At 36.1% G+C, this 25,675-nt stretch overlaps 1 protein-coding gene across 5 annotated transcripts in view; it reads left to right on the forward strand.

The window, feature by feature from the left end:
- The first annotated feature begins 183 nt into the window (after positions 1-183).
- adgb (androglobin) overlaps positions 184-25,675 on the forward strand; it is a 41,647-nt gene continuing 16,155 nt past the window's right edge. For 3 of the 5 annotated variants that reach the window (XM_044107200.1, XM_044107203.1, XM_044107204.1), the window contains exons 1-26: positions 184-368; positions 459-597; positions 1,124-1,228; positions 3,465-3,536; positions 8,108-8,284; positions 9,840-9,979; positions 10,078-10,164; positions 10,378-10,550; positions 10,747-10,791; positions 12,388-12,458; positions 12,938-13,112; positions 13,475-13,528; positions 13,645-13,698; positions 14,765-14,858; positions 14,966-14,998; positions 15,414-15,552; positions 18,474-18,519; positions 19,367-19,457; positions 19,554-19,617; positions 19,765-19,860; positions 20,680-20,788; positions 20,986-21,136; positions 22,774-22,888; positions 23,597-23,764; positions 24,462-24,600; positions 24,850-24,984. In XM_044107200.1, coding sequence (XP_043963135.1) covers positions 295-368; positions 459-597; positions 1,124-1,228; positions 3,465-3,536; positions 8,108-8,284; positions 9,840-9,979; positions 10,078-10,164; positions 10,378-10,550; positions 10,747-10,791; positions 12,388-12,458; positions 12,938-13,112; positions 13,475-13,528; positions 13,645-13,698; positions 14,765-14,858; positions 14,966-14,998; positions 15,414-15,552; positions 18,474-18,519; positions 19,367-19,457; positions 19,554-19,617; positions 19,765-19,860; positions 20,680-20,788; positions 20,986-21,136; positions 22,774-22,888; positions 23,597-23,764; positions 24,462-24,600; positions 24,850-24,984 — 2,746 coding nt within the window. In that variant the 5' untranslated portion in view covers positions 184-294. The remainder of the gene's footprint in view (positions 369-458; positions 598-1,123; positions 1,229-3,464; positions 3,537-8,107; positions 8,285-9,839; positions 9,980-10,077; positions 10,165-10,377; positions 10,551-10,746; positions 10,792-12,387; positions 12,459-12,937; positions 13,113-13,474; positions 13,529-13,644; positions 13,699-14,764; positions 14,859-14,965; positions 14,999-15,413; positions 15,553-18,473; positions 18,520-19,366; positions 19,458-19,553; positions 19,618-19,764; positions 19,861-20,679; positions 20,789-20,985; positions 21,137-22,773; positions 22,889-23,596; positions 23,765-24,461; positions 24,601-24,849; positions 24,985-25,675) is intronic. The other 2 variants (XM_044107201.1, XM_044107202.1) reach the window with 2 other exon arrangements.

The raw sequence follows: 25,675 nt of genomic DNA on the forward strand, positions 1-25,675 counted from the left end.
ATATGTTTTGGAAATATGATAATTTACGCTAAATTGATTTTATATCGGCAGATATAAAATTTCTACTTCTTCTTAATGTTTTATTGGCGATTGGCACAAAAGTTTGAGCACATAGTGTCAAAATTAGAAAGTGCAGGAAATGCCCCTACTCTTGATCCCGCCCACCTTTAAGCTCGGTTGCGTAGCAACTGTCAAACTTCGACAGGCAGAAAGAAACGCTTATGAAACGAATATAGTTAAGGCGCTTTGTTTTACTTTTCTTTTTTTTTTTTCTTTTTTTTTGACATAAACACAATGTCCAAACAAGCACAGATAAAGAAAAGGGATCACGCCACCAGCAAAACGTCTGCATCTGAACGGCAGTATGAGTGAGTCATTAAATACAACTGCGTTGCTGCCTTGCCGTTTGCTAACAAAGAAAAGTGCACAAAGGTGAATCGAATATCTCGGTATTTTAGGACAGCCAACTCCTCTGAGAGCCTCGAAAAAACCAAAGTTTACATCTGGCCCGAGTGGAACGATACCGAAGTCAGCAAGGAGAAGTGGGACGTATCTAAAGGAGAAGGCAGAAAGTCAACCAAGACCAAGAGTAATTCTGTAAATATGGGGCGGGGGGTGGTAGTCAGTGAAAGACGGTTCCGACAGTGAGAAACGTGATTTCAGTATTTTCCAGGTCTACAACGTCTGGTCTTAAGAGCATGGACAAATGGGTGTTTTCGGATTTTATTCCGTTTCATCATCTAAAACGTTTTGTTGTTATCCTTCCTTGCTTCCTTTTGAGTCATTCCTTTTCAGGTGTCCTTTTCAGCTTCCCTCTTTTCCCTTCGTCCTTTCTCCCACACTTTTCTCTTTATTTGATTCCTTCCTTTCTTTCCTGTTATGTCTTTTCTTTGCTATCTTTGTCCTTACAGTCTGTGTTGTTACAGATCTGTCATTTAAAGCCTTTGCACTAAATATCCTATTCATTGTGAAACTTTGTATTTCATAGAAAGTTAATTCCGGAAAGCACTGAAAATGTTTGTGAAATATTAATTAATCTAATCCATATATGGAGGATAGTTAAACTTCATCACCACATTCAAACAAAAATGATTAAAATATGCATCTGCATTTGAAAATGAAGTTGCCTTTTCAGTCATTCTTCGACGATCCAGAAGGAAAGGTGTTTTTGCCCTCAGCCCTGAAGGTGCACACATGGAAACGTCCAGCTGAGTTTATTGTTGATAAGGTAATTATACCTTCCCTTTCAGAATTATGTTGTTTTGTGTTAAAACATAAACCTTTAGTTTCAGTTAGTTTTAGTTGGGGATAGCTGCTAATATAATAGTCTAGTACTTGTGTAGTGAAGCTATATTAACTTTCGCCATTTAGCAAATATGTTGACTCGTATTGAACTATAAATGTCCAACAGTGCAGTCTGTCCTGCCAAATGGGTAACCAAGTTTCAGCATTAAGAAAAAATCATGTTAATTAAGTGAATTGTTAGTAATAATTTTAACCGCTTTTACCCTTATAAGATAATTTATTTTGGATCTTGTGTCAGATTGCAACTAACATTAATTCTTATCCTTGCAAATATAAAAGCACTGATACAGTACCTCAAAATGGTACTCTTAATCCATTGAACCTTTATGCAATTTGTTACATTACGAACATAAAATTTTATGTATTTAAAAAAATTTCATGTGATAGATGAAAGTAAAGTAGTGTCTGATTGTAAATTGGAAGTTAAAACATATGTGAAACAATTGAAATGAACAGGTGAAAATTGTGGTATGCATTTGTATTCTGTCATAGGTTTTGAGAATCACCTTTTACTGCAATTACAGTCTCGTTGTTAGTTATGCTCATCTATAAATTGAAATGCAGATATTGTTTTCAATGGAAAATGGCTCAAGGTTAGACAGATCAGATTGAAAGTGTCTCCAAATTCTTTCAAAGTTCTCAATCAGATTTTGGTCTGGATTTTGACTGGGCCTTTAATGCTTTACAATAAACTTTTCTATGTAATTTTGGTAATATTATTGTTCCACTGGAAATTGAAACTGCTGTCCCCATTGCTAGTGTTTTCACAACCTGCTGCAGTTGTTTTTCTGATTAAATGGCATTTAGCTCCATATAGATTTACCAACCTGTAAAGTGTTTATCTGCTAATAGAATAGTTAAGGTAATTTACTCAGCAATAAATCCCTAAAGTAAATTTCTCCTTGCGTCACAATGTGAAAAGTATGCAGATATCTTCTCTAACCTTCTCCAATTAAGTGTAATTGCATCACTTTATTTTTCACATTGGTGTATGGACCACTTACTAACTGGAAGCTTCCTGTTATTTTGAATCAGTCTTTGCCAAGTCACATGGTGCCTTTTCACTCAAGAAGTCAAAACAAATTCAATGGTTTCATACAAAAGGAGCAGAGGCTAATCAAGGAAGCAATCAGCCATACAGAAGGAAGAAGACACTCTTCTGAAAAAGCTGTCTGTCTTGCTGAAGATGCACATTATGAAAGAAATGATTTAACGTCCTTGAAAAAAGTTGCTTCAGTTTGAACAACAAAAACGTCCTTCTTTAGCAGTAAACCTGTTTCTGACATCTGATGCAGGACAGGCATAAATAAAACAGTATTAGTATTTTATTTAAATGCATACATTTAAATACATGCATTTTAATTTAAATTCCTTATTTAAATTTAAGGACCTTGAATTGCATGTTATATATTTGACAGTAGATTACTACATAAATCAACCATTTATTTTCACTGTTTGACAATAATTTAGTCTTAATGTTTTCTCTGTCAGTTAGATTTACCAAAGGTATTTTATGTGATTATTATCAGAATAATGAGTGTTTTTGATCACTTTCTTGAAGTTCTGTAGGTCACCTACACCCAAACTATTTAAGTCCATATTATAATGACATGGCTTTCTAAGCTTCTGAATAAATAACTGGTTAACACACACTCGTGGATGTGTTTTAAGGCACAAATTCACTGCTTGCTTTTGTGTCATAAGAACATTTAAAACAAATGTGACAAGACAGTTAGAAATGTCAATGTGGACCTTCTTAAGTCTAGTTCATTCTTTGGTACAAATTTCTGATGCCTGAATGAACCACGATAATCTTTTTTTCCCCAAAAAAATCAATTTAAAAAGCCAGATTCTGGTTTGAAAATGCACAGAAACCTTAACCTTATCATGTCCCATTATGAAACTAAAGCTCGAGTGCAAATTTGTGAAAGATTGTGGACAGACCTAAAAAGCTGTGCTAGTAAAATGGCTCACGAACTTGACACATTTTCTGTCAGGAAGAAAGAGTTTAGTGTGTTATATTGTTACAAAAAAACTAAGGTTGTGTATGTGTTTTATAGTGTGTATGTAGGTATGTTTTCATTTGTATGTATTTATATTATAGTTGTGTTGAATAGTCAAATATCTTATAGGCAAGTCAGTGTCTCTGTCGTTTTTAGGATGTGACTGTGGTTGAAAACAAAATGGACTTTGACCTGGTCTCCCCCAACAATCATTTGTTTGGCTGTGAGGTTAGTTTTTAACATGTCCTACACTGTTAGCCTTTGCTGTATTTTCTACAGCTAAATACCGCAAAATGCCCAGTAAAACTAACATAAAACATCTTTACAATTAGTTACTGTAATTTGCATTGCATTATGGGTAAAGGACATAGTATTACAGTAACTTACTGTATGTTTTGAAGTTGCAGTATTTTACTGTTTACACATTGCAGTAGTGGTACTGTATTTATAATGTCTTGCACTGTTAGCCTTTACTGTATTTTTTACAGCTAAATACCACAAAATGCCCAGTAAAACTAACATAAAACATCTTTACAATTAGTTACTGTAATTTGCATTGCATTATGGGTGTAGTACATAGTATTACATTAACTTACTGTATGTTTTGAAGTTGGTAATTTACTGTTTACACATTGCAGTAGTGGTACTGCACTTATAATGTCTTTCGCTGGCCATGTAAGAATTCTATTTGATTTCCAACGGTCATCATAGATGTTTCATCGTGGTTCCCTGTTTCTGTATTTTTACTCCTTTAGTGGTTAACATATTTTAAGGCAGAAAGAGAGCATGTACTTTTGTTTTTTCACATCCTAGCTAACATTAATATGCAGTTTATCTGGCTACGTCATCAAGGGTGGCTTCGCTTCCAACGTTTTTCTGATGACGCGTTTGTTTTAAACTCGAGCTTTTTCCGTCAAGTGCAAGTGCAGCTCTGTCGCGTGCTGTGGGCTCACACTGCTTCAGCTCTTCGCAATACAGGTAAAAAACACTTAGAAAACTGTTTGAAGCCAAAACCTAATCTGGATATGTACATTTTAGATGGAGCTAACGTAACTTATAGCATCATGCTGTAATGCTATAACTTAGCATGAGGTGAAAGATAGAAAAATATGATGGTGTTATTTTTGAGCTGGTTCGAATTAACGTAAGCTAAGGTGCTAATTTAACCGAAGTTTAAAGCTTTACTTTTGCCGCTAAATCTTCCTCGAGCGACTAGCTTTGGGATGAGATAAGCTCAGTGCTGAGTGTCTGTTAGCATTGTTGTTACATCCTTTGTCGAACAATATAACGTTAACTGATAATTGATCCCCTTTTTAAAAAAAAACTAATAACTAATTAGCTAATTATTTTATTAGATAATAAAATAATCTAATAACTGTTCATTTGTTTAAACCATGACCTTGCAAATGTTAAGAGTGCAGATTAGCTAGGTCAACAAAGATGTATTCTAACTTGTTCTTTTTTTCTTTTTGTCAGATGACTTTTTTAACTCCCAAGCTTTTTCCTCCAAGTGGCTGTGCAGTTCTGTCCTGCTGAGTGCTAACATAGTTTCAACTCTTGAAAAGACAAGACAACAGGTAAAAAGACAGCTCTTCAAACATATTTGAAGCCACAAAATAGTCTGGAAATGTAGAGGAGCAGCTAACCTAATCTATAACTTTGAGCTTGCTACAGCTAGTTAGCCTGCTAAAGTACCATTACATCTCCAACATAGTGTATAAGAGTCTGTAAATGAGGACAAAGGTGGAAAACATTCAAGTGGTTTCTGTTATTTTTTGAGTTGGTTCAGCCACAGTGGCAGGTGGACAAAAAAGTTAATTTCCAACCCTGGTTACATATAAGGACTGTTCACCTGTTTAAACCATGCTCTTGCAAATTTAAAGTTAAGTCAGTACTAACAGGTGCAATTATGTACAGGTGTAAATTCTGCAGCATTTGTACTTCATAATTTAGAGAATTTTGTAGTCATGTGAAGAAACATCAACACACAGCTAATTATCGGTTTCGTTGTGGAATAGAGCAATGTCCTACTTCCGTCAGAGAAAAAGAAAACATTTCGAAGAAAAAGAGGACTCAATCTTCATCTTGGTTGATGTAATTTTATATCGACTCTTAACTTAAAACACACATCTTAAATCAGAATTGTTCAATTAATTTGTTAAAGGATCAATTCACCCAACTCACAAACATTTCATTTCATTAACCCATATTGTACTTAGCCATTCAGATACTGTATTTGTGGAATGTAATGCTTTCAAAAATGCATTTAGCCTCACAAACTGTCATTCACATCCGCTGTTTCTGAGTGGTAGCAGGATGTAGGGGTAAAGTCTAGTCTAGTCTCTGGGGTGAGGTTCTCAAAAACCTGTTGTAATCTGGGTGAACTGGCCCTTTAAATATAAATTACTACCAGTAATTCATATTTAAGAGTTTTCCTTTTATGTTTCAAAGGTATCTTCCACCAAGATGTCTGTTGAGATGGAAATGACCTTACCTACAACACCAAGGGTAATCATGCTTGGTAAGAGGAATATTTTCTATCACTATAATTTTTTGTAGCAATGTATGTAATAGTTATGGTAGTCTGTACTTTTACTCACTAGCATTAGCCTGACAAGGGTTTGTCTATTTTAGGAAATAGCTTGATGTCTGCAACCCGGTGGATGGTCAGTATGGAGGAGAAGGTATTTTTCGAGCCTGAGCAACTACATGACTTTGCCAGCGTCCTTGCTGTCTTTTTGGGTCATATTATGACTTCAATCTGGAGTATCAGGAGTCAGCATCCACCACGCTGGAGATGATACAACAGTAAGTACTCTACACCAAGCCATTTATGAATTAAATTTAATGACAGTTTGACTGATGATGAAGAACCATAGCTGATTGCTGTATTGTATGTCTTCATTTAAAAAAATACAATTAATATATTTTATTTCTGTTAAAAGATTCTTTGTGAGGATCAATCCAGATGTTGGTACCAAATGCACAGCCAAAGTCAGTACAAGCTGCAAGATGGGAAGTCTTGTCAAGAGGAAAGTAGTCAGTGTCAACTCCCGGATCAACACCTTCCTCAAACGACTCGCTGAATTTGAATGGAGGACTTCCAACTAGGTAAGCATTTTACCAAATGTTTATTATTTTATTGTCTTTATTGTCCACCAACAAAATGACTAAAAAGATTGTTATGACATGTTGTACTTCATCGTCTCCTTGGGGACATTTGCAGGTCTCAATACAGTACGCAATCGTTTGAATTAGTGAAGACTGACTGACTGCTTTTGCCATAAACAATCCAAAAACCTGAAGTGAAGCCAGTCCTGCTCATTCTTTATGCAGCTTCTATTATCACTTCAGTGTAATTGATTTTTTTTAAAGAAATTATCACCTTAATGCTGCTTTATACCAATGGTTTTATGCATTTGGACATTGTCACTTCAGCTTAATTTGTCAGCCTTCCTGTTGATTTGAAAATGTAGATAACTTCCTGACCATCTCATGACCTCCCACATCGTCTGTCTTATTCTTTACAGTTCAGCTTCCACAAGATGGATCTCACTGATTTTGTTTTAATGGAATAAAAGTTCTTCTGATGTAGGAAATGCATCTGATATAACAATATTTATTGATATGAATGTCTACCATACAGTACATTATCACACTTGCACTGTTATTGTGATGTATTGTGTAACAGTGCACATTTAAGCTACTGTGAACTGCTTTCTGACAATGCAGCCTCTGCTGGTTTTTGACTGTTCACCATTTGAATGATATACGTGTTCATGTTGGTGCATACCTGATGTGGTACATAAAATTTGTAGTGCCCAATTTTTTTAGTTGTTCTTTTGTTGTACAGTGTGCAACAAATAGAAAAGTTTATGCAAAGATTGTTACTGTTATTGGATCCAGATGCATTCAAGTGTCCATATTGAGTGAAATACAGTTCATATTCAAATGAAGTTAAGTATATTCTATATATTTTTTTAAAGTCAGTCTTTTAATAGTTTATGGCTGGTACTTGATGCACACGTTCATGCTGATACATACATGTGCCATAAAAAATATTGACATGACCTGTAGTGTGTTCTATGGTTTTGTTGTTTTATAGCACATTATATTGTATTGTGACATTGTTCTTTATGACATTGTGAATATATAAATGGATTTTATTTCAACAAATCTGCTGAAAATAAATACCTGTTTTTATTCACAGTACTTGGACTAAAATTTCTTTTATGAAATTTTTCGGTTTATGGTAAAATATTCTTGTATTAAAAAATGTAAACTTTAATTTACAGTAAAACTGACATTATGTTGTGAAACAAGTTTACAGTAGACCAGCTTTACTATAAAATACATTTACAGTTTTATGCTATAAACTACATTTACAGTAAAGCAGTTATAACTGCAAAGCACACTCACAGTAAAAATTAACTGTGAAATATCATGACAGTAAAGGTACCGTAGAATGGTAATTACAGTAACTTACTGGCAACACTGTTGCCAGTAAGTTACTGTAAAATGGCAATTACAGTAACTTACTGGCAACACTGTTGCCAGTAAGTTACTGTAGAATGGCAACTACAGTACCTTACTGGCAACACTGTTGCCAGTAAGGTACTGTAGAATGGTAATTACAGTAACTTACTGGCAACAGTGTTGCCAGTAAGGTACTGTAAAATTACAATAAAAAGTCTAACAGTGTATGTGTAAATATTGCTTCTGCATTGACCATGTAACACTTATACTGACAGTAATTTTTGCCTGTCTTCTTTGCTGTTTCTGTCCTACCTTCTGTTAAGCTAATGAGGTGGATCATCAGTGAGATCCATATTGTTTGGATGCTTTACACAGAGTTTACCTTCCAACACGACAGCTGGAAACCCTGGGAGCACATCTACTCAATGTGTGACGTGGTGAAAGGTCATGTGCCACTTTATAACAGCTATGGGAAATATGTGATCAGACTTTACTGGATGGTAAGCCTATCAGAAAAACATGCATTCATAAAGACATTCCTGAAGTCACAGTAGTTTTCTAATCATGCATGTCTGAAGGCACAGTGTTTTATTTCTTTATACAGGAGATTATGTCAGATTTAGTCAATGAAAATGTGAATGAACTGAAATAGAGGGAGGGAGGGATATGAGAATCTTATTCTCTGGACTAAAATCAATCGGTCTCACTGCCGTTCCAAAATGGATAAATTTAAATAGATAAGGCTTAACACGAGTCCGAGGTTTCTCAAGACTCAAGTGTGATAGTTACACTTTGGTTGCAGTTATATTATTTTGTACACAAGTTTTATAATATATATATATTTTTTTCTGTAAAGCGGCTCAGAATTAAAAATCTTTCTCTTAAAACTCCACTTTGTGAGTTTGTGTGCATCTTACTAACCTCTAAATTGATTTTTGTTTTTTCAGTTCTTTTCTCCACTTCAGTTTGGGTCAACTGGGAATTTTTTTTTATTATATTGGTGATTCTTGCTTTGACAAACAAGCATAACACAGTTGTAGCCATCACTTTCCATGCCAACCATAGCATCCCAACAGATGGTTGCTGAGATGTTATTAGGCACCCAGCCCCCACTACCCTCTTTTCCTGTTTCCTTTTCGCATTTTTGCTCTGACTGCTTAGCTTCTTTTTTTGTTCAGGTTTCTGCAATGTGCAAATAACTTATTTACATTTTTGTCCTCAGTTTGTCTTGCACACGATTATCTTGTGTTTTTAAAGTCTCTCCCTATACCCACTATCTTGCACTATCCTTCACCTCATCCCATGACCACATTAAGAGCCTCCTCTGTGGGGAAAATATATTCCTGGAGATAAAATGAGCTAGTGAGAAACTAAGTGTTCCACCCTTCCCTGCCTCTATTCTATAGAGGTTTGCAGTGCTTGTTCACACAATTCTGATAAGTAAAAGATTTGGTTGTGAGCAATCAGACACATCACCTGACTGCATATTTTCTTTATAGGTAACAGACAGACTTATTGTGTAACAAGCTATTACTCTAAATCTAATGGCAGTAATTGCTAGAAGGTAGAATGGAGAAAAGCATGAATCCTGACGTTAGCATGCAATAAATGTAACTTGTCATTATTACTAGAGTTACTCATATTACCTACTCAATTCCCTCATTGCTGGCACTGTGTTTTATACAATATATGTGAAACAACATCCAGTCTCCTACAGTGTTACTACATGCCATTATTCAAACAAAGAACTGTGTTATAAATTTTTTAATGTTAACTAATTACCTAACATTATTTTTAAGTGCCAGTTTAGTTTTTATAAATGCTCAGCATAGTATTTACAAGGTTTATGGTAAAATCAAATAATTACAGTTTTATTACTTTTGGGTTTTTACAATGACAAAACACTGAAAATCAGAAATTCACGAATGTAAGACTTATATATTAGTCTTAATGTTTACATAAAAAACTGGGTGACAAATATAGCATATTTCTTCCACTCTATCTGAAAGACATGCAGCTCATTCGGTTTCTTCTATCGTCCCTCTTTACCCTCAGGGTTCCTGGAGAAAGATGATCGTGGATGATAACATGCCATTTGATGAGGAGAATAATTTGCTTCTCCCTGCCTCTACTTGTCAGTCAGAGATTTGGCCAATGCTGTTGGCTAAAGCTCTAATTAAAATAGCCTGCACAATGTAAGTTACTGTGTTTTACAACATAATTAAGCATTTTATATACTACAGTTAGCATATTTTTAATCAGTTTTGATGTTTTTTTTGTTTTTTTTTCTCAGTCCAGTTTTCAGGGTTGGTGGCGAGATGGGTGATTTCACCTTTATCCACTCCCTCACTGGCTGGTTGCCAGTAATCACTCCTATAGTGTAAGATTGTTACCGATCTGCTGGATGTTTGTTTTAAACAGTTCTCTGCAGGTCAGGATGTCGCACCCAAAAACACTAAATACATTTCACATAAAAACCACATAAAACATTTGCAATTTCACTATTAATGCCTCTTCTTCTTCTTCTTTTTTTTTTTTTTACAATGAGTCATATTGTCTTAAACTAATTCTGTTCTCCTTTACACCCTCTTAGGCCAAAGCACTCAGGAAAAATATGGGAATTCCTTCTAGACACCATTCCTAAATTTACACACGATGAAACGGGTTTCGGAACTTCGACGTCTGACAGTGACGATCAAGTTGGAGGGAATGATTATCTTCCTCAGGACAATAGGAGTCTGGTCCAGGAGACAGAAAGAAGCACAGGTCCAGATTGTTGCATAATTAGACACACGTTCATTTTCACCGAAATACACATTTATGAACAGATTAATGCCTACATCATATTTCTAAATTGCATCTGGTATTAAATTAGTCAACCAATCATCTAACATCTGGCCATATCCAGTATGTATGTTAATTTATGTCTCATTTCTTGGTATTATCTTCTGCATCTATGTAGACAGATCCAGGAGACCCTCTGCCTCTAATAACTTTGCTGATCCAGGTAGGACAAAAATACTCCCAGAGAGAAATTTTATCTGAAGATAATTTAAAAAGACCATTTTATGATAAAGTGGAACTGTTAAATTCTTGTAGCAGATCGTAAAATAGCATTAACACTATGTTAAAAATTTGGATGAAAACACAGAAGGTTTTTTTTGTTGGTTGTATGAGACCAAGTCATTTTCAGCTACCAAATATTTTAAACCGTTCTCTTTTTTACCTACTGGTTCTTTTTTGTTTTTACAATAGACTCCTACATCTTCCTTTACCAAGCCCTCTTAAATGTAAATAGCCTTAGCAAAGTAAAGCTATTGACACCTAAAATTTGACCTCCTTACATATATTTTCTTTGTCAGATACATGGCTTGTGGTACATTTCAAGCAGTGCTTCTGATGGATTTCTTTAAGCGACGAATGTCTTCTTGTCACTCTTCCCTAGAGGCCAGGCTTGGGGAGTGCATAAATAACAGCTATCATGTTAGCAGAATCTGCCAGAGTGGTGTATTTATGCTGCTCCTACAGCTCTACCATTGGCCACTTATCTACCTCTTCACACTGATGGGAATACATTTCTTTCACCAGCAACAATGACTGACAGAAGAAACATTTTACTAGCCATTAAAAATTTCACAAGCAACTATTAGTTTCAAACTTATGTCTTTATAGTATTTGTATTGGTTACAAAAAAATATAAAATTAAGTTCTTTGGGGCCCTATTAAATGTGTATGTTTTTTTTCTCCACGTTCCATCTTAGTTTTTCCCAAATAGTTTTTCCTGTTCATCCATCCAGCCGTACAATCATTATCTTTGCAGGCCCGTGGGTGCTATGGTACTGCCTATGTCCAGTAGTCATTGGCCGAGAGGCCTCGTACACCCTATGTATGTTTGTCCATCACAGAACAACTTAGGACAAACAACCATGCATGTGCATACTCACTCCTGGACAATTTAGAGAGACCAATTAACCTAACAGCCATGTTTTGGAGGTTTGGGAGGAAGTCAAACTACTTGGATAGAACCCATGCAGACACATGAAAAACATGCATACTCCATGCATAAAGACCCCAGGCGAGGATTCCTAGGACCACGTGTTCAAAGTGTTTTTGCAAAAATGTAATACATTTTTTCAGTTTATACCACAAACTCACCCTTTTTGTAGGTTGATCAAAGTTACCCAATACCTGCTACTACATACATTTACCTGAGATTTGGCCTTTAGCCAATTTCAACTCCTGCTTCTCTAATGAATCCTCTCTTTACCCAGCTTGTCGGATTAGATAATGGCTATTTCTGGGATGGTCTGCTATTGCAACACACTCTTTCTATTTGTGGACATTAAATCTCTCAAGCTTTGGATATTTTATTTTGTGGCGCTGGTTAAAACGACTCCACAGGTTGCTCCTTGAGAAGTCTACTGTGTTCCTTGGTGAAAACAGTGAATGTTTCGCGCCCTCTAATGTTGTCTAACGAACCTCTTCACTGTATGTTATTAGTGATAAAATTGTAAAGAGGGCAAGTTGAAAATGCACACCTCAATTTCATTTCACTTTTGTGTTGCTTACAGAACTTTAAATAATTTTTATTTGTATTTTTCAGGTCCTCTAAAAGTTGCAGTATGTGCCAGCTTCTACCCTTCTCTACAATATTCTATTGGGCTTGTTCAAACGGTATTTATGTTTCTAGTGTTGAAATGAAATGAAATTTATTCGAACATGATACAAATATAAAAATAAAATAGTGCACAGTAACAAGAAGTGCATAAGAAAGAAGAGAAAATACAGATTTTTTGTTTCAGTTAACATATCATGCTCAAAATGGGGTAGGAAGAAGTTCTGCTCTTGCTGCCTACTTCAGGTTTCAATGCTGTTACAGCCATTTATTAGGTTTAATTGGGCAGACACCGTTTCACATAGGGCTAAATGTGTTTGTATAGTTAACAAAATGATTATTTGAATACTGGATTTTGTTTTCTGAAATTATATTTATCCGAGATTGACATTTATTTAATGATCTGTGTGGCAAAAACAAAAATAAGCAGTAATCTATAAGGGGCAAATACTTTTAACTTTACTGTTTTAAACAAGTATTTATAACTTTCGCTGAAGATGTTTTCATTTCTGTGCATCTGACATTTGTGGTCATACAGGCAACTTCCTCAGAGCGTTTACGGTTTTATGGTTTGTCGATGCTGCACAGCCATGTTGTCCTGTTGACCAGAACCCGATCATGTTCGCTGATACCTCCTCCCAAAGCTAAGATGGTGTCCCGATGGAAACTCATCCGTCTGCGCAAGAAGATAGTAGTCACATCTGAGCCTCAAAGTAAGAAAAAGAGAAAAGGAGACATTGAATTATGTTTTGAAATAAAAGCATGGTGAAAGGAAAATTGGAAGAGAATGCATAGGAGTATATCAAACAAACAATGTGCAGGCAATTCCACAGTGTGTTGGCTAGCTGGATAGATTTGATTGATTGATTGTTTGATTAATTGATTGATTGATTGATTGATTTGCAGCATTGTCAGCAAGAATTTACATGAAAAGACACATATACACACATTATACCATGACATTAATACCAAAGGGATTTGAATGCCTCAGTAATGTATGGTACCTTTTTTACTGTTTAATGATTTAATTTTTTGTGGTATGAAAGAAAAATTTTGTCCTGTTTCTTGAGCATAGAGGAAAACAATTCCTTATCCCTGAGGGAATCATCTCATATGAAGATCTTAAGGGGTATGTATTGTCTGCTATAACCTTGTTTGCCTTCCTCATAACTCTGTCCATGTATATTTTGTCCATGATTGGAAAAGTGGCATGAAAGAAATTATTATCCTGTTTCTTGAGAATAGAAGAATGCAGTACCTTCGCCCTGAAGAAATCACCTCAAATAAAGTTCATAAAAGGTGTGTATTGTCTACTATAAAGTTGTTTGCCTTCCTTATGACATTTACCATGTATATTTTTACTGTGTTCTGCAAAGTGTTCCCTTTGTGGCTGTGGTCAGTGGACTTGTTAAGGATTTCTTCTGAACCTCTGTAGCATTGCCATGCTGTCAGTCTGTCTTTCAAAATTATAGTCTCTATTGAGCTTTGTTGCTGATAAACACACTCCATGAGTCCGACTTTAAATTACAGTCCAGAACCACGCCCAGGTTCACGTAGCAAGAAACAGTCTTAATCTGCTCTCCATTGCTGAAGGTTGGAGATAATGACTGAAGCTTCCTGAAGTCTATGGTCAATTCTTTTGTTTTAGTTGTGTTCAGAATTAGTTTAGATATTTTGAACTAGTTAATGAAGAAGTTTAGGACTGGTCCTCTTGTTATTTAAAAGCTTACCAGGGTTGTGTCATCAGTACCCTTACAAAAAAATCCCATGAAAATCACATGTGATTTTCACATGTGGTTCACACAAATTTTACATGTGAATGATATGAATCACATGTGAAAGCACATGAATACATGTGATTTTGGAACGTTTCGTGGTAAAATCACATGTGATTCACATGTGAATTACACATTTCCACATGTGATTCACACATTTCCACATGTGATCACATGTGAAAACGTGATTTTTTTGGTGGATTATGTGATCACATGTGATCCCATGGAAATCACATTTAATCACATGTGATTTTCATGGGATTTTTTGTAAGGGTATATGTACTTAATTGTCTATTTGGAAAAGTACTTATGCAGTTTGTGTTGGTGTATAGAATAAATACCAGTGAAGATAAAACATCCCTAAGGAGAGTCAGAGCCGGTAGTTGTTTTGTCAGAGTGTTGAACACACTCAGACCTGCCGGACTCTACCTGTTAAAAAAAGGTCAACCAGAATTACATGCTAACTTGAAAATATGAGCTGTGCTGGTACATAACTTCTGGTACTAAGTAGCTCTTTGTATCACCTGCTGATCTCTGATCAAGTAATGTTGGCATGATATGTTTGAGTTTTTATTTTTCTCCATTTGCAGAGGAACCTGAGCCATCAAATGAGAAATTCATTGAGGTTACCAGCACTTTTGTATTTCGCAGTGCCACAGTCTCTGGAAGCATTGTCCCAGAACCGTATGTTCTTTTAAATGACCAAACAATGAAACTGAGTTGAATTGTTCTTTCTGTTTTGGTTTTGCAAGATACTGTTGTCTTTTAATATTGGCTTTTGTTTTTCACAGTGACATAAGCAGTGACGCCTACAACTCGGAACCGTATGTTCTTTTAAATGATCAAAATATAAAATGAAGTTGAACTGTTCTTTCTATTTTTGCAAGATGCTATTATCTTTTAATATTGGCTTTTAAATTGTGCTAATATTATATTATTATAATATTATGGAGTCAGTTTTCTTGCTTTCTTATTGCTAAGGTAAAAAAGCAAGAAAACTGACTCCATATGTTGTTCTAACCCAAAATGATGCTACTTATGTTTCTCTCTGTCCTTTGATGCAAAAGGCATTACAAGATTACTTGCTCAGAATTGTAAAATATTAAAATTATGCATTTTTTATTATCCAGTAATTTAAGTAATTTAAGGTAGAAAGTGTATTCTTGGCATTCATAACTATTATCTGGGTAAAATGACTTGTTCCATTTATTATAATGACAATGTGTTTTCGTGTGGCAGAGAGACCAAGATGAGCACACCAAGGAAGCGTTCCCATAGACCCAGTATGCTTGCGATTACTGAGTCAGAGGAGGCAGACAGACGTGAATCTGAAGGAGTTGAGCCAAGCCTCACTGGCGAAATCAAAGTGTCTCCACAGGTCTGCTTTTAATATATAAATTTAGAATAAATGGATTTAACATGCAAAACTTAACCATTTAGGGGAAGTGGACTGATAGCTTCTACAGAGTTTTAGGATATTTAAGAAATTGTATTTCAGTCCTGTAAAAAAGAAGTGATATTTTGTACCTTTTTGTGACTACCTTCCATTGTTTCATTCTTGTGCCCTCACACCTCTTTAGAGTCATTATCCATGCAGCTGAAGGCTGATCAGTAGAGTCCTGTGTGTTTGTGACAGCACGGCTGCCATCCACCACTCTCAAAGTCACTTCTGTTATCTCCTGGTCAGACCACCACTGACCAGAGGCACATTTGGACTAAAGAAAGAACCAGCTCAGAAAGGGAAATACCAGAGGCTAGCATTCAATGCAGGACACATATCCTTGATTCTGTTTGAGACGAAGACAGAAGCAAGGATGGCAAGGAGCACAGAGAGGCAACTACTGTGTAATAGAACAGGATATAAAAAGGGGCACCTATGCACTTATCATAAGTGTATAGGTGCACTTATCATAAGTTCACCTATGCACTTATGATAAGTCCATAGGTGCAAAGCATGAAAAGACTCTGCAGTGTGGTAATGTATAGGTGTCATACAGGGAGGTGTCATGTACTATGCTGATGTAAAAAGGACTGCAATTAGATGGTGAGCCATGAGTGTCTACATCTCTCGGGGGCTTCATTATTATATTCCACCCCCAGCATACGCAGGAAAAAATAGCATTCATATTAATCGCCCTCTTGTGTAACTGAGCAGTTATAGGGCAGATAGGTTAGGACAGTGTTGGCATGCTAATTAGATTTGTGTGCGCAGACTTCTCAGATCAGTTTGCATGTGTCATGTGTGTGACACTTTTCATGGCGAGCACATGGTGGATCACATGCTGAGACTGTGAATCGAGCAAAGAAGGTTTTCTTGCTCTATTTTCCCCTCCCACTGTTTTTATTAACCTTGACCAATAGAATTAAGCTCTACTGCTGACTCCAGGATAAAAGGGAGGTGCTATCACATGACATCATTAGTACCCTCTCCTGGAGTAAGGTTTATACTGTTAGCTCATAATACAAGCTCCCTGCTTTTACTTATTAAATGGTCGGATGGTCATCCGTACTTACAGTTTGCTTTATTGTTGTAATCTCTGATGCCAATATTTAGAACATCCAGTCTTAAAATCCTATCTCACCACAGAGATGAGTAGTCTCATGGATGGATATAGAATACATTGCATGACTTGGAGCATGACTTAAAGTTTTATGAACTTTTGCCAACAAGTTCATAAAACTGCATATTGTTTATGCAATAGACATCTGCATATTGGCATAGACATCTGCATATTGGCATAGACATCTGCATATTGGCATTTCTGTTGCAGCAGAGCTCTTTTACAGTGGTAGAGAGGAGGTCAAGTGTGCCTCCCGATCACAGTGCCTCTTTCCGTCTGTCTGAATCTCTGGGTACTTATTTGAATAAGTGGTGACTCACATGCAGCAGCAGCAGACACACTCTCTGTCTCTCTCTGAGTCAGAGAGTCTTGGCGGGGGATACTTTGAAGCTACACAATACAACATGATCATTCTTGCTCAGCACTCAGTAAACCCTTGGACATTCACCAGATTGGTTCCTCAAGGGAATGTTTTTCGACAAAGACTTGAAATGAAGGGAGGAAGGTTTAGATCAGTGAGACATGGGCATATCTTGTACTTGGCTTTGATATCAAAGACATACTTTTCTGGAACAATCACCTTGTTTTTTGTTTAAATTTACTTAAATTAAGCTCACAGCAAAGCTCATTTTACGGCACTGTAAATTAAGAATAAATTGGTAAAATTGAAATCTAAATACTCCAATGTGTTCCACTTCATCACTTACAACCTGAAAGTCCTTTTTTTTTATTTAATGTTACAGGAAAATATGAAGAAAAATGATACTTGTGTTTTGAATTTTTTACAAGAAAATGGAAGTACTCCAGCTTTTGTGTTTGGCCCCCTTTGCTCAGAGAACCTAAATGAAATAAAATACATTCAGTTGCATTCACAAGTCAGGTCTTCTCTCTGGCAAACAGCATTAAGTAGAGAAGACAGCAAAGGCTCACGATAACTCTGGTGGACTTGCAGAGAAACACAGCTTGGGTAGGAGATTTTGTCAACAGGACAACTATTACTTGTGTGCGCCACAAGTCTGGTCTTTATGGGAAAATGGCAAAAGCAAAGTCTCTTTTAGAAGTCTTTCTTTAAAGAAAGAGACCATGTGTAGGTCTGTCACCTAAAATCCCAACAAAAATACCATGTAGTTTGTGGTTGCAAGGTGAAAGTGTACTGTGTGGAAAAACTGTATCTAGATGTTCTGAATGTATTTGACTAAATCTTTATTCAGATTGAGTCCTTTTATCCTTAACTTCATTAATTTCCCTCACTTCCTTTTACTACCTTCTTAATAGTAAAACACTTCAAGTAAAAGCAGCCAGGAGTATTTAGTGGCAGACTGAGGGGACAAGAAAGGGAAACGAGAGGGAAAATAGCTTAAGAAAACATTTCAAGTATATAATTATGACTCATTAGTGCTATAACGTTAAAGAATTGGGCACACTTACAGGGAAATCAGAGCCACTGTGTGAATCACCTCTAAAAAGAGTAACAAACTACACAACACAACAACTCCTCCTCTGTCACTTGCATTCAAAGTAAATTAGAGCTGGTATTCCCTGGTGGTGATTTTAGTTGGGGCGGAGCAGGCCCTGTCACATTAAACTGTGTCTCTGTGTCGGGTGAGAATGGCACAACACCACAGCTGGCGTGGAATAACTAGAGGGTAGAAGCATATCTCTCGCAGTGGTACTCTGTCAGCATCCCACAGTTCATGCCTCTCTCCCTTTTTTTCTGTCTCTCTTATTATCCCTCTAGGTTACAGCAGAGGACAAGATAAAGGACATTGATCAGATCGCCATTGGTAAATGCTATTTCATCGCAATATTTTCACTACTTAAAAGAATACCTGTATGGAAAACTGACTTGTAAGAAGTCAAATATTTGACTATAAGACAAATTACACAGGGTCTTTCATTATACCTCATGAAATGTTACTATATTTGGTCTAGTTGAAAGCATCCGTGGCGTTCAGCCTAGTTAGTAAGATGGGAAATATTTGCAACCATCTTTCTGTCTCTCTGTGGGCGAAGTGAACATTTGAAGAAGACAGGATTGAAATTTCAGCTTGTAACATCAAACCGATTCTCTGCCTCCTCTCTGCCCCTTTTTAGTTGCTTAGTAACACCTGCAGTTTGAGTTAGCAGACCACCATTGCTCAGCGGCAGAGACGCTTGCCCTCGCAGGCTCAGCTTACTGATCAGAATCTTGCTTCAAGTAGAGCTCAGGGGTAGACCGTTTGCATGTGCGCATGTGTTTTCTTTTTTTGAGATGGAGCCTATATGCATGCATATGTCTGTGACTTTGGCCAGGATGCACAGAGATGGTGGGAGTTTGGGTGGGAGTATGGACGTGCATGTGTGCTTACACTGTGCCTTTATGTGGGAGTTTGGCCAGTTCAACTTGCTGTAATGATTTGAGTCTAGGATAACTTGCTATGACTCACACACATTTACTTGCAGCATTTTAAGACTAGAACTATCACTGTGACATGAAAAGCGCCACTCATTTCAGTTGTTAATCATCTCAAAAAGGTCATTATGTTGTTCACTATATAATTATTTAGTGTGTGTGCTTCAAATACATCCTATGACAAACATTCCTGTAGTCATGATGAATTATTGCCCTAAGTTCAATCCACTTCCTTCCAGAACCACTGTCATTTAGAGATTCTACAGTCAAGAATGTTAAACCCCTACTGACCACATGGGTGGACGTGGACGACTTTGCAAAGTGTTTTCAGTGAGACAAATGCAAATAAAAGCAAGAAATATTACAGTGCATGAGGTAATGGTTGGGTGAAACAAAAAAAAATCTTTCTTTGTTGTTTTTCTTCAGGTCATTGTTGGTCTTTCACAAACCCCAGATGTACTCTCATCATATCCAGAAATCACAATTCAAGGTAAAAAAACAAAGCATTTCAGAATAAGTGACTAATATCTGCATTTTTAACATGCTGTTACCTGACATTTCATTGCTTTGTGCTTTGGATATTATCTTAATACTGATCATTGTGATAACCGTTCCCTGACTGTTCCTTTATCATCAGAGCACTCTCCTGTCAAAAGACATGGGTAGTATCAGCAGCTCTGGAACGTCTTGTCAATATCCTATCAATAGATCTGTGGAGGTAGCAAGTGCTGAGGTACATATGCAAACACACATTTTGAAAAATGATTTTCTCCTTTTATAGGTTTGGTCTATTTCTTTCTTTTTATGACATGCCAAAGTTTCCAATCACCTAATGCATTTTAACTTAATTATGACTAAGGTTTTTGTTTTTAGAAGCTGGATTAAGTAGTAGTAGCCACACATTGTCTCAAGTTTTTCTGACATGTAGGATCAAAATGTCACTGAAATAGAAGCTGTCTGATAACATAAAGTATTATCGAATTTTAAGACATTCAAGAATAGAAAAGAAACTAACTCAATTGCATTGAGACTCAAGAAAACCACTTTGATAACTTCTGACCATACATTTTGAAAGCATAGAGCAGTGGTGAACCTTCTCAGCAGTGACCATTACTCCCATGCATCAACAACACATCCAGAACTATCAGGAAAGAACCTAAAACAACATTTAGCTCTGCAGGCTTCACATGCCTTTGTTAAGATCCTTGGTCATGAGTCAACAATAAGAATGAGACTGGACAAAGGCCCATTTCACATTTCTCAAAAAATGCATTGATCCCCGAGACAAATGTAGGAATTTTCTGGAAGGCAGCTCGTTTTCATTAAACAGTGAAATAATCATTAGAAAATTGACTGTAGTATTCAAAACTAGAAAAACCACACTAAGAAAATATTTAATATGCATTTCACCTTCTAACCTTCAGTTTCTCCTGCTAAGAGTTTATCTTCAACATTAGTTTTTCCTCCATAAAGCTTTCCTTTGTTTTTGTTTCAGTCCTCTTCCAGTTTTTATTTAAGAATACATCGGTCTTGTGTGTGTTTCTTGGCACAGTGTTCAGAAGTAAGAGGAACTTACTATCTTTTTGTCGACTCCCTGGAACCTTGCGAGATCCTCGTCAGTTTGTCTGCCTTTCTTCACTGGGGAGACACTAGTGAAAAGAGTGAGGGATTATCTGCACATGAACACACACTGAAAATAATTATTTTCTGTGCACTTTCTGTAAGAATATCCACTTACTTGCGTGTTGTGTGTATATCAAGTTGTTGCTAAAAAATGATAACGTTTGTGTTTACCTGCATTAACATTTTGTAACTTAGATTTATGTTAAACTGTACAACCAATTGCTTTCCATTTCAGCATGTTCTGTTGAGAAAACGTCATTCGGAATACACAGGTGTGCAGCGCTTCTTGTTCAACCCCAGTCCTGGACAAGCTTGCAGGCTCAGCTTCCAGTTCTCACTATCAAGACCACCTTCTCAAAAGCAGCTGTTCTTAGCTTGGCAGCAGGGTAGGACTTGTTTGTTAAACCTGCAAAATAATTTTAAATTGCACTGATAAACATAAAAGCAAAGGCACTCTCATTGGCATCGGTTAGTACTTCATTTATTGGACGATAGTGCTTAAAGATTCCACATACAATTGTACATCAAAACAAAAGAAATAATAGTATAAGAAATCCATACTTTATATGAATTTTTTAAATTCCCTACAGATGTAAATAAGCAGTTCATTATTTCCCTTTGTGTGTGTGTGTGTTCACAGCCATTGAAAAATCTACAAGTGGCTCTTATAACATGAGCACATATATTTTCCCACTATAGTTGTCCTGAAAGGCAGCAAAAAAGTATCTGTCCTTGTCTCTATTAATGGCAATAGTTTGGCCCAGAAGGAGAAAGCCTAGTTTCTGGGGTCAGGTGCAAGTGTGCAGCAGTGCAATTACTGCTGAGCCATAATCATGCACAACACTCAATTGGCAATGCCCCATAATACTTCCTCTCCTGTGAACTGTTATTATGCTTTTTGTTACGAAATTTACTGCCCTAGCTCATCTATGTGTTAAACTCTTTGTTCTACTCTATCCTTTTCCACTGTGTTTTGTTTCCTTCTTTTCAGTTTCTGTAGCCCTAGCCAAGTTCTGATTCACTGCTCACCCATTCACTAAATGCTGTGATGGCTGAATTGTATAAAGCTTCAAGCTTCCATGCTTCAGTCCCCGCGAACTCAGCTGAGCATTTGGTAGTCAAACTCTTTGACTGGAGCAACTCTTGACCAGTTGACCCACTGATTACCACAGAGAAAAATGGAAACATGCAGTACCGTTTGCAAGAGTGCAGTGAATCTGTCTAAAATACTCAGGAGCATTTTAAAATACTAGGGTTCCTACTCGGTGTTGAAAAGTATGAAATTAGCTTTTGGTAATTTTCCATCTTTGGTTAAATATGATAATAGTAAAAAAATTGTATTTAAAGATGCTCGGATTTTCAGATGCTTTTCTCTGGAGTATAAAGAAATGTTTAATAAAAAAATAAAGTAGAAAGGTGTAAGGAAAGTAAAACAACAATGGTAAACTCAATACTAAATTGATTTTGGGTTGTACTTAATGCTGAATAATCCAGTCCATATTTGATAATGAACATTTTACATTTTCACACCTTTTGGTAAAATAGAAATGATGTGAGAAAAAGAGAAAAGAAAAAAAAATACATTTGTCACTTTGCCAAATAAAATGCCAAATTGCATATTGTCTCATGGTATGTGGAAAATCTGGATAATAAAACTGACTTTGTTCATTTTGTTACTTGTTTGAAATATTGTAAAAACTGAAGAAAAATCTCAAAATTGTTTCAACAAGAAACATACTAAATAGAATAGTAAATAACATATTAAAATAAGAAAAAAGAAAGGAAAAACATTTCTCAGACTAACAATGAAAAACACTTTTTTTTAATTTAATTTTATTTAATGTGATTTGAATGCAGTATATACAGTCTCTGATTGTGAAAGGGGTCTATTGGTGAAGGAGCTCTTTGTTTTATTGAATAAATGATAGCACAAGTCTTTATAGTCTGTTTAGCAAACAGTGTGAGCTGCAAGTCCCTGTTTTAATGTTAAAAATTTATTTTGTCACTGTCTCTCGTTTTTCAGGCGCAATGTGTTTTGCCTCCATGTACATGCGACTCTAGGCTACCACATCCATCTGAGCAGCGAGACTCAATTCATGTTAGGAGATGAAGAAACCATTATGCCCACCCTTGGAAAGGTGACACAAAACTGTTAACAGCTGATCACGTTGGTGGTTCTAGTGGACAATATAGTATCTTTGATTCTAAACAGATTATTTTTATTTCCCTTTTGCTGGACAAATCCATTGACTGTTCAGTTTATTTCTGATGTGTGTACATTTAACCAGTTAAGTAAGAAAACCACTGTGTAACCAAAAAATTCAGAATAGAAATATCTCTTCATGTACCTAGCTGGGAGACTTCAGGAGGGAGAAGTTGATGAAAATAAATTGACAAATCTTGTGTTTGTCTATTTCTCCAAGAGTAAAACAGCATTTTGTTAATGAACTAAAGAACACGTGTTCAAGCAATATTTTGGATTTTCTTTGTAAAAAAACTAATTATGAAACAAAGAAACAAAACCAGAGGAACTTGAATTTATTTTCCATTTTTTCTTTAAGTATTTACTAATATAAACACTTTCTTTTGAAATATTTTTGTCTAAAACACATTGGAATTACTTTTATTTTTACCCCTCCAGCTTTTAAAAGTGTACAGCTGTCCGTGTACTTTTCTTCATGTTTTAAATTAGTCTCTCATTTGCATATTTTTTTTTTCCTGTTTGCCAGCACCGTTTAGTTTAAACTTCTTTTTTTCTGCTACAGTTGCATCAATTTTGATTTAGTTTAGTTTTGTTTAACTGGCAGCAGAAAATAAAAACATATGCTATCGTCCTGCCTTAACAGGAAAGTGTTCGCTTCACTGAGCAGGCTTGGGCCATATTCAAAGCCTTATCCCACGTGGTTGCTTCCTTTTCTGATGAACAGAAGCTCCCGTCACTCAAACAGAACCTGGAAAAGACTTATTTCCCCCAAAGTGTCTTTTCCAAAACTGGGACAAGAAAACACCAAAAGGTAACTTGTGATCATAATGCGACATGAGATCAATGCCAATCAATAATGATCTTATTGTGCAGCACATAAGTAAGGATGGTGCAGAGAAACTTGCTAAAAGTGCTGGGCTCAACACCTGAACTGTACAAAAAGAAGTGGTGATGTGACTTTGACTGTTACAGCTATTATAAACAAGTGTAATTTTGGTCTATGAACATTTTTGTACTGATATTCACATAATTATCTACTATATATGATATCTCTCTCTATTGTTAGCTTGTTATATCCAAGTTCTGCCACCTAAAAACCTTATGGTAAGGCTTTAATGTGCTTTACTAAATCACCCATAAGGGTATTTTTTATATATTGGAGAAAGACTATTTGACGGTGTGTCAAAAATTATTTTGTAAAAGTTATAAGTTGGTAAAGATCTAATAGCCCTAGCAGAGAACCTGTTGTGAGTTTATTTTACATATACACAAGAGTTTGTATGTAAAAATAGCAGTAACAAGTCATCTTTAATTAATAATAATTACTATGTTTAACTTTTAGCAAGCATGCAAAGTAATTGTTATTGTAGTCCAGTTGCAGTCATAATCTTGCAACTGACTTTGCAGGATTATGACTTTGCATAACTATAATCCTGCAAAGTCATTTTATTTTCACACATTCATGTATGTATTTGTTACTTTGTGTTTTTTGTTTGCCGGAAACAAAGCTGTTTAACTTGGCAGTGTGCCACATGTTTCGTGAGGCCCAGGGCAGAAAGCTGACATCACAGGAGCACTTTGCACTTCAAGCCCTTACTGCCGACCCCTCAATTTGGGCCCCAGACATAGAAGTATCACCTTCTACCCGTAGGTCTCATTTTTATGTTGAAAAATAAAATGTATACATTTGCATATGTTTGTAATTCACAATTATGGCATGCTGTCTTGCAGCTTATATTTGCAACACCTGTTATATGTGCTATAATCTGTGCATTTACTCCTAAATCCAGAACTGCTTGATGGAAACCATTTTAGAATATAGCATTTGAACTTTTTATTTTTTATTTTCTATCATCTTAACATGTGGGTTTATTTCTCTCTTTGTCCTGTTTCTAGCAAATACAAAGGTCCCTGAAGTATGGGAAGACAGGGAGCCAACAGACAAAGAAATCCAGGCAGTCACAATTCTGCAAGCTCGGTTAAAAGGGTATTTGGTCCGAGCGGCACTTAAAGCCTCAAAACCTGGCAAAGGTACATATCAGTATATGAGAAACATACATTTAATAGAGAGTAACTTACGGTTTCACTCACTGTTAAAATTTGCCTGATTTATTAAACTGAGCTGTGAAGCAGAAGACCCAATAATGCAGGACCTCCATTCTTACCAATAGACCAAGACAAAGAGCTCTGTAAATGAGGAAATAGAGAAAAACATTTAGCTAGTTGCTCTTACATGTTCATACATTAATACATAGATCAGTTGCCACGCTGAGGTTAAATGTCATTGCCACAGGTCCTGAGTGTCTGGACTGCTGTAACACTGAGCACAATCTGAAGGATAATGAAAAAGAAGTCAGCAAGAACAACCAAAGCGCTGCCTTTGTCATCCAGATTGTGTTTTTCTTTATTTGTTAACAAACAAAACTTTTACAATGTACAGCATTAATGTTGTCTTGCAGACCTGGTTTACTTTTTCACAGGTAATAATTGACTTCACACATGACCCTTTTCAAATTTCCATCCTTCAATTTAGAGGAAGACAACCAAGGTACAGTGTACCAAACAGGATAAATCAACTGTTAAAAATAGATTCACAAGATTTACAAAACAAATATATAATTTAACTTAGCATTATTTCAAGTTTAGCCTCAATTCACACACTTTATGAACAAAGAATAGTTTCTCTACCTTTAACCTTGCCTGGACTCACTTTACTCATGCT

This window comes from Gambusia affinis, linkage group LG22, assembly GCF_019740435.1.
Source record: "Gambusia affinis linkage group LG22, SWU_Gaff_1.0, whole genome shotgun sequence".
Taxonomy (NCBI): domain Eukaryota; kingdom Metazoa; phylum Chordata; class Actinopteri; order Cyprinodontiformes; family Poeciliidae; genus Gambusia; species Gambusia affinis.